At 39.1% G+C, this 9,965-nt stretch overlaps 1 protein-coding gene across 5 annotated transcripts in view; it reads right to left on the reverse strand.

The window, feature by feature from the left end:
• The window catches only part of tom1 (target of myb1 membrane trafficking protein), a 46,651-nt gene extending 37,561 nt beyond the window's left edge, over window positions 1–9,090 (reverse strand). For 4 of the 5 annotated variants that reach the window (XM_061884266.1, XM_061884264.1, XM_061884265.1 and 1 more), the window contains exons 1-3: window positions 8,878–9,090; window positions 2,358–2,442; window positions 2,171–2,249 (exon numbers count right to left, since the gene is read on the reverse strand). In XM_061884266.1, coding sequence (XP_061740250.1) covers window positions 2,171–2,249; window positions 2,358–2,442; window positions 8,878–8,929 — 216 coding nt within the window. In that variant the 5' untranslated portion in view covers window positions 8,930–9,090. The remainder of the gene's footprint in view (window positions 1–2,170; window positions 2,250–2,357; window positions 2,443–8,877) is intronic. The other variant, XM_061884267.1, reaches the window with a different exon arrangement.
• Window positions 9,091–9,965: the final 875 nt, after the last annotated feature.

The following is a 9,965-nucleotide window of genomic DNA, read 5'->3' on the forward strand; positions in this document are numbered from 1 at the left end:
TTCAAATGTCTCTGACAATCTTGCACTTTCTGCTTAATAACTGTTTCATAAATACACTTTTAGTTGTGATTTCCTTCTCTGCATGAAAGTTTAAAAGTAGCTTATATTAATGCTTTAATGTAGACACATAGAATCATCATACTGCTGTGATTATATGTATCAAGTGTTCATTCAAGGCTAAGCAAAATATTGAGATATATATATCGTGTATCGCGATACGGCTCGAAAATATTGAGATATTAAAAAAAGCCATATATCGCCCAGCCCTAACTGATAGTAGCCTAGGAAACAGTGGTCCCAGCTCTCTACATGTCATTCACCAGCTCCTGCCGTGTAGTTCTGGGCTGATTCCTCACTTTTCTTATCTTGAGGGATGCCCCACAAACCCCGTTTCCATATGAGTTGGGAAATTGTGTTAGATGTAAATATAAACGGAATACAATGATTTGCAAATCCTATTCGACCCATATACTGTTGAATATGCTACAAAGACAACATATTTGATGTTCAAACTGATAAGCATTTTTTTGGTTGCAAATAATCATTAACTTTAGAATCTGATCCCAGCAACACGTGACAAAGAAGTTGGGAAAGGTGGCAATAAAAACTGATAGTTGAAAAATGCTCATCAAACACTTATTTGGAACATCCCACAGGTGTGCAGGCTAATTGGGAACAGGTGGGTGCCATGATTGGGTATAAAAGCAGCTTCCCAAAAAATGCTCTGTCTTTCACAAGAAAGGATGGGGCGAGGTACACCCCTTTGTTCACAACTGCGTGAGCATTTAGTCAAACAGTTTAAGAACAACGTTTCTCAAAGTGCAATTGCTAAAAATTTAAGGATTTCAACATCTACAGTCCATAATATCATCAAAAGTTTCAGAAAATCTAGAAAAATCACTCCATGTAAGCAGCATGGCCGGAAACCAACATTGAATGACCGTGACCTTCGATCCCTCAGACGGCACTGTATCAAAAACTGACATCAATCTCTAAAGGATATCACCACATGGGCTCAGGAACACTTCAGAAAACCACTGTCACTAAATACAATTTGTCGCAAGTTAAAGCTCTACTATGCAAAGCGAAAGCCATTTATCAACAACATCCAGAAATGCCGCAGGCTTCTCTGGGCCCGAGAAGATGGACTGATGCAAAGTTGAAAAGTGTTCCGTGGTCTGATGAGTCCACATTTCAAATTGTTTTTGGAAATATTCCACATCGTGTCATCCGGACCAAAGGGGAAGCGAACCATCCAGACTGTTATCGACGCAAACTTCAAAAGCCAGCATTTGTGATGGTATGGGGGTGCATTAGTGCCCAAGGCATGGGTAACTTACACATCTGTGAAGGCACCATTAATTCTGAAAGGTACATACAGGTTTTGGAACAACACATGCTGCCATCTAAGCGCCGTCTTTTTCATGGACGCCCCTGCTTATTTCAGCAAGACAATGCCAAGCCGCATTCCGCACGTGTTACAAAAGCGTGGCTTTGTAAAAAAAGAGTGCGAGTACTTTCCTGGCCCGCCTGTAGTCCAGACCTGTCTCCCATGGAAAATGTGTGGCGCATTATGAAGCGTAAAATACGACAGCGGAGACCCGGGACTGTTGAACGACTGAAGCTCTACATAAAACAAGAATTAGAAATAATTCCACTTTCAAAGCTTCAACAATTAGTTTCCTCAGTTCCCAAACGTTTATTGAGTGTTGTTAAAAGAAAAGGTGATGTAACACAGTGGTGAACATGCCCTTTCCCAACTACTTTGGCACGTGTTGCAACCATGAAATTCTAAGTTAAATATTTTTTGCAAAAACAAAATAAAGTTTATGAGTTTGAACATCAAATATGTTGTCTTTGTAGCGTATTCAACTGAATATGGGTTGAAAAGGATTTGCAAATCATTGTATTCTGTTTATACTTACATCTAACACAATTTCCCAACTCATATGGAAACGGGGTTCGTACTTGTGGACCTCACTGTATATGTTTGTTTTTTTTCCTTCATTATTAAGCATTTTCGTCGGGTGCGACTTATATGCCGAAAAATACGGTATCCAAAATTACAGGATGACACCACAAATAAATTACCAATCTATGAAGCACACTGGTGTGTGTGTGTGTATGTGTGTATGTGTGTGTGTGTGTGTGTGTGTGTATAAACACTCACTGTGAGTGCCAGCATGACCTCCTTAAAATTCTTGTTTCCCACAATCCTTTTTTTTATGGCTCTCACGGCATCTTTGGGCCTGGAATGAAATATATTTGTTCACCTTTCAGACGAGTGCAACGACACGCTTGTAACATACAAGACAACACACACACACACACACACACACACACACACACAAACACACCCTTCCTCTGAGTTGTTGATGATGTCACAGATCTCCATGTTCACAGACCAGTCTTCTGTGGGCAGGCTGGAGCTGGTTGCACTCTCTGTGAGAGACATGAATAATTCATCATTAGTCACTTACATCTTTTTATTTATATCTGTGTTTTAGTTTATATCATATATATATATATCAGTGTTTCCCCCAGAAAATTTGTTAGATAAGGTGGTGACTTTCCAGAGGAGGGGGCCGGGTAAGGATCGGTGTATCTTGGCCTGTCGCCATCACGTCTCCACCTCGTCGCTGCCACCACAGCCTGGGGGGGGGGCAATAGACTACAGACTGTGGTGAAGTAGGCCGGCTTCGTTGCGTGAAGAAGCCAACAACTTTTGGTTGTGTATTCCGCTCCATTTGCTCTATGGCAATATACGATATATATCTCGATATTTTTTTCCGGAAAGTAAAAACAAAACAGTCCTAGTTACCTGAGATACTAAAATAATGACTTACGAAGTCAAATTAATGACTTAATGTAAGTAAGCGTTTGCAATAAGCGTTTGAAAGAAAGACATATGCTCAACTCATCATGCAGAATTTATTACATTTGGGAAGCCTGATTTTTATTATGTAAATGTTATATTTGTATCGACATGTGACAGCAGGGACCCTGCCATTCAAAACTAGGCTGCTACATTACTAATGATCCATGTAACTATAGCTGAAAAAAATACAAAACCCGTTTCCATATGAGTTGGGAAATTGTGTTAGATGTACATATAAACAGAATACAATGATTTGCAAATCCTTTTCAACCCATATTCAGTTGAATATGCTACAAAGACAACATATTTGATGTTCAAACCGATAAACCTTTTTTGTGTGTGCAAATAATCATCAACTTTAGAATTTGATGCCAGCAACACGTGACAAAGAAGTTGGGAAAGGTGGCAATAAATACTGATAAAGGTGAGGAATGCTCATCAAACACTTATATTGAACATCCCACAGGTGTGCGGGCTAATTGGGAACAGTTGGGTGCCATGATTGGGTATAAAATCAGCTTCCATGAAATGCTAAGTAATTCACAAACAAGGATGGGGCGAGAGTCACCACTTTGTAAGCAAATTGTAAAACAGTTTTAGAACAACATTTCTTAACAAGCTACTGCATGGAATTTAGGGATTTTACCATCTACGGTCAGTAAAATCTTCAAAAAGTTCAGAGAATCTGGAGAAATCACTGCACGTAAGCGATGATATTACGGACTTTTGATCCCTCAGGTGGTACTGCATCAAAAACCGAAAGTGCGTAAAGGATATCACCACATAGGCTCAGGAACACTTCATAAAACCACTGTCAGTAACTACAGTTGGTCGCTACATCTGTAAGTGCAAGTTAAAACTCTACTATGCAAAGCCAAACCCATTTATCAACAATACCCTGAAACACCGGCGGCTTGGCGGGGCTAGAGCTCACCTAAAATGGACTGATGCAAATTGGAAAGGTGTTCTGTGGTATGATGAGTCCAGATTTCAAATTATATTTGTAAACAGAGGACATGGTGTCCTCCAGAACAAAGAGGAACATAACCATTAGGATTGTTATAGGCGTTAAGTTCAAAAGCCAGCATTCTGTGATGGTATTGGGTGTATTGGTGCCCAAGGCATGGGTAACTTACACATCTGTGAAGGCACCATTAATGCTGAAAGGTACATACAGGTTTTGGAGCAACATATGTTGTCATCCAAGCAACGTTATCATGCTTATTTCAGCAAGATAAGTGTTACTACAGCGTGGCTTCGTAAAAAAAGAGGGGGGGTATTTTCCTGGCCCGCCTGCAGTCCAGACCTGTCGAAAATGTGTGGCGCATTATGAAGCGTAAAATACGACAGCGGAGACCCCGGACTGTTGAACAACTGAAGCTCTACATAAAACAAGAATGGGAAAGAATTCCACTTTCAAAGCTTCAACAATTAGTTTCCTCAGTTCCCAAACGTTTATTGAGTGTTGTTAAAAGAAAAGGTGATGTAACACAGTGGTGAACATGCCCTTTCCCAACTACTTTGGCAGGTGTTGCAGCCAGGAAATTCTAAGTTAATTATTTCTTTGCAAAAAAAAAGTTTGAGTTTGAACATCAAATGTCTTTTCTTTGTAGTGCATTCAATTGAATATGGGTTGAAAATGATTTACAAATCATTGTATTCCGCCCATATTTATATCTAACACAATTTCCCAACTCATATGGAAACAGGGTTTGTAGTACAATAGCAATAGCAGAGACTATTCATCCCTGAACACCATGGAGTTCATGTAGGTTTTATGATGCACTTACATTATTATATACACTATCAGAGACAGAAAATCTTCATTAAACATAATGTCCTTTTTTGCTGCATCAATACAGCTCAATCAACAAAGAAAAAAGTCAAGTGAATTAACTTGCTTTTTAACTGTAGGTCAGTATTGCTTGTCTTTCTCTCATACAGGGCTTTGCTGTCCGTAACAAACGCACGCACACGCATGCACACACACACAACGCACAGTGAGCTAACGCTACGCTAATAGCTAATTAGCCTTCACCTAAAGCAGGGGTCGGCAACCCGTGGCTCCGGAGCCGCATGCAGCTCTTTGCCCACTCTGACGTGGCTCAGCTGCATAATAGCAGACCCCCCCGATTATTTCGGGGGGTTTCCGGATTTTGGTGCCTCTCCCGGACATCACTTGGGGCTAACATTCTCCAATTTTCACTCGGACTACAATATTGAGGGCGTGCCATGATGGCTGTACTTTTAGTGAATTATATTTATATAGTGCTTTTCTCTAGTGACTCAAAGCGCTTTACATAGTGAAACCCAATATCTAAGTTACATTTAAACCAGTGTGGGTGGCACTGGGAGCAGGTGGGGAAAGTGTCTTGCCCAAGGACACAACGGCAGTGACTAGGACGGCGGAAGCGGGAATCGAACCTGCAACCCTCAAGTTGCTGGCACGGCCGCTCTACCAACCGAGCGATGCCGTTTTAAAGTCCTCTACAACATGTCATCGCGCCGCCTTTAGACCATGCTATCTGCGCAGGGCGTGCCGGCTGGACGCATGCATTTCGCTGCTACTATCATCACGTGTACGAGATTGCACGGCATACTTGGTCAACAGCCATACAGGTTACACTGAAGGTTGTGATATAAACAACTTTAAAACTCTTACTAATATGCACCACATTGTGAACCCACACCAAACAAGAATGACAAACACACTTCGGGAGAACATCGTCACAGTAACACAATACAAACGCAACACAACAAATACCCAGAAGCCTTTGCATCCATGACTCTTCCTGACTTTATTATATACCCCCGCACCCCCAACCCCGCCCACCCCAACCGACGCACAGGGGGGGGGTTTGGTGCTAGCGGGGTGTGTAATATAGTCAGGAAGAGTCAGGGATGCAAAGGCTTCTGGGTATTTGTTGTGTTGGGTTTATGTTGTGTTACTGTGAGGACGTTCTCCCGAAATGTGTTTGTCATTCTTGACCATCAGCAGATATTCGCGAGAATGGTTGCTGTGAGAATTTGGGATCCTCCCGGAAAATTTGGGAGGTTTGACAAGTGTAATCTAAAAGTCGCGGGCCGGGTATCTAAGGCCCCTGGTTTACACATAGAACAAAGCAAAATAATACTCTTTATGCTGTGTTGTTTCTTTTTAAGTTTCAAAAGAGTTTTGTGGCTCCCATTGTCTTCTTTATTTTGTGAAACAGGTCAAAATGGCTCTTTGAGTGGTAAAGGTTGCCGACCCCTGACCTAAAGGACTGCCAGCGAGCTGAGCTGCCGCTTGTTTCTAGAACGTCAACGGGCTCATAGTGATGTTACTAGTAGTTGACTGGGAGGTTTTTAATCATCATTTGGGGAGAGTCTGCTGCCTTACCTGCTAAAAACACCTTTCTGCCCACTCTATGTTACATGCGCTCTGAATACGCACTGCTGATTGGCTGTTACATGCGTTCTGAATACGCACTGCTGATTGGCTTTTTCCGCTCTGCGTGTAACCAATCAGATGGTTCTGTGGGTGGGACAATGCAGAGACATACTGACAGAAGCAGACGCAGAATTAAGCAGAGCAGCTTGTTAAGACTTTTTTTATAATTTTTTTTTTTTAAGACTTTAATTTAGGCGGTGACTCTGTTGTTAAGGCGCTGCGGGAAACCCTGTATATACACATAATGTATCTCATATCCATGTGAGTACATTAGACTGGAAAGCCGATGTCGAGGATTCAAGAGACTTATTTGAACAAAGAAAAATTACAAAATGGCACCAAAACCTACATCAACATATGCCTTTTGAGTCATTGAGACAATATTGGATATCGCTCCCTCTATGAGTGTCAGGTAGCCTTATTGTGCTTTCACCATCCAGGGGAGGAGCTGAAATGTGTCATAAGCACAAGGTAATAAACGCAGCTTAAGTTATATAGGTCTTGGGCAATGGAAACCACTTTAAAATACGGTGTAGTAGTAAGAATATTTCAGCTTTAATTGGACAAATAGATAATATGTCATTAGGCATGCAACGGAGATGTCCTAACTTTTTACACCGAGGGCTGCAAGCTGAAAAATCAACGCATTTGGGGGCCAAATACATATATATACACACACGTATATAATATACACACATGTATACATATATATGCATTCGGGCGGAAGGCGGTGTACACCTTGAACAAGTCGCCACCTCATCGCAGGGCCAATATATATATATATATATGTATGTTAGGGGTGTGGGAAAAATCGATTCGAATACGAATCACGATTCTCACGTCGTGCAATTCAGAATCGATTGTCATTTTTTTTTAAAACACGATTTTTTAATTTTTTTTTTATTTAATCCAACAAAACAATACACAGCAACACCATAACAATGCAATCCAATTCCAAAAACAAACCTGACATGTATATATATACACGTATATGTATATACGTATATATATATATATATATATATATATATATATATATATATATATATATATATATATATATATATATATATATATACATATATGTATATATATATATATATATATATATATATATATATATACACATATATGTATATATATATATATATATATGTATATATATACACATATGTATATATATATACACATATATGTATATATATATATGTATATATATACACATATGTATATATATATGTATATATATATACACATATATGTATATATATATATGTATATATATATATATATATATATATATATACACATACACGTGTGTGTGTATATATATATATATATATATATACACATACACGTGTGTGTGTGTATATATTTATACAGATACATATATATATACATATATACACACACACACACACACATGTATATACAGTATATACACATATATGTATATATGTATGTATATATATATGTGTATATATTTATACATATATATATATACATACATATACATATATACACACATACATACATATATATATATATATATATACACATATATATATATAGTTTATGTATTAAAGAATATATTTGTATTAATTTTCTGAATATATATGTATTAGAAACGGTAATATATATATATATATATATATATATATATATATATATATATATAGTTTATGTATTAAACAATATTTCTGTTTTTATCTTTTTGTGTGGGGCTGTATAGCTCGGTTGGTAGAGCGGCCATGCCAGCAAATTGAGGGTTGCACGTTCGATCCCTGCGTTCGCCATCCTAGTCACTGCCGTTGTGTATTGGGCAAGACACTTTACCCACCTGCTCCCAGTGCCACCCAAACTGGTTTATATGTAAAAATTTGATATTGAGTGCTTTGAGTCACTAGAGAAAAAGCGCTATATAAATATAATTCACTTCACTTTTAATATATATGTATTAGAAGGGAATAGGCGGTACAAAATGGATGGAGGGATGTTTTATCATTTAATTTTTATCCTGTAAAGCGTCTTTGAGTTCCCTGAAAAGCGCTATTCTAAAAAATGTATATTTATTATCACACACAAATATATATGTTTTCCTTTTTAAAAAAAAAGAATTTTAAATATTTGTGTTTATAAATAAATAAAGAAAATAAAAAAATATATATTTCTAATTTATATATGTATATATTTAAAAAATATATATATAATTTATTTCAATCAGACCATATTCGCATCAGTCAGTGGGAACACATGAGAACTCGTTCAAGTGAACCTCCCATCAGATGTAGGTCAGAAAAAACGCCATCAAATTTCAGCCAATCACTTCACGAGATGGCCACTTTTTAGGTCCCGCCTCTTTTTCCTCACTGGCTCGCAGACACGTCAATCAAGCATTAGCTCGTGCATCTCTGTCTACCTCAATAATGGCGCAATTTCTTTTAAATTAATGTCGAAGAGCGAGTCGCGCTTACTACCAACTACAAAACAGTCGACAAATATTCGAATGTTAGCGAGGGGAAGGACTCGGAATTGGCCATTACGTTGTAACCACGCCGAACCAACTCACCGATCCGCTGTCCTACAGGAGTACTGAACGGGTTCCCCAGTAAAAACTCCATCGTGGCGGCACAGCGGAGCTCCGAGGGACCGGGGGAGGGACCGAGCCGTTCGCACCGGGCGTCCAAACTCTCTGCGGCAGTCGAGCCGCTTCGAGCTGCACAAAAGCGGAGCGCTGGTCGAACTGCGTCACGCCTTAAAGAGCCAGCATCACCTCCTATTCAGTGACGTGACGGTACAGCTGCGCCCCCCGCCGGTCATTCCTTGTTACTGCACCCAGGGGTTCTTTACTGTGACGTCACTGTGGGCGTAGTACGGTGGCTCACAGGCGCCACATCTGAGAATTTTGTGTCACGTTGAACAAATATTTCAGAAAAAATACTAAAAATAAGACATAACAAAAATAAAATTAATTAAGTTGTGTAATGTTAGCACTTCAACAGCTGATGGTAGCAGACAATGAATGTGAGGGCTTAAAAGGCACGTCTTTTTTTGGGTCACACAACTGGTTTATCTCGTCTTGTGAGCCACACCCGACTTCTCGCACCAATAAACAACACACACACACACACGTACACACACACACACACACACACACACACACAAACACGCACTGTTAGCAGGAGCACAGTTAGCATGTATCGAGTACCAAGTGTAATGACTCAAAAGTGTACTTCTGCAAAATGAACTAAAAAGTTAGCATGCTAGTATTATCATGCTAACAGTTAGCAAGTCGTATGACTCGGGGGTAAACGGTTGCAAAATGAGCTAAAAATGTTAGCATGCTAACGTGATAAATGCTAACAGTTAGCATTTGTGTCACAGACCTAGTTGCGTTACTCTCGGATAAACGGTTCCAAAATGAGCTAAAAATGTTAGCATGCTAATGTGATAAATGCTAACAGTTAGCATTTGTGTCACAGACCTAGTTATACTACTCTCGGATAAACGGTTGCAAAATGAGCTAAGAATGTTAGCATGCTAATGTGATAAATGCGAATAGATAGCATTTGTGTCACGGACCTAGTTACATTACTCTTGGATAAACAGTTGCAAAATGAGCTAAAAATGTTAGCATGCTAGTGTGATAAATGCTAA

Source organism: Nerophis ophidion, linkage group LG23 (genome assembly GCF_033978795.1).
Source record: "Nerophis ophidion isolate RoL-2023_Sa linkage group LG23, RoL_Noph_v1.0, whole genome shotgun sequence".
Lineage (NCBI taxonomy): Eukaryota > Metazoa > Chordata > Actinopteri > Syngnathiformes > Syngnathidae > Nerophis > Nerophis ophidion.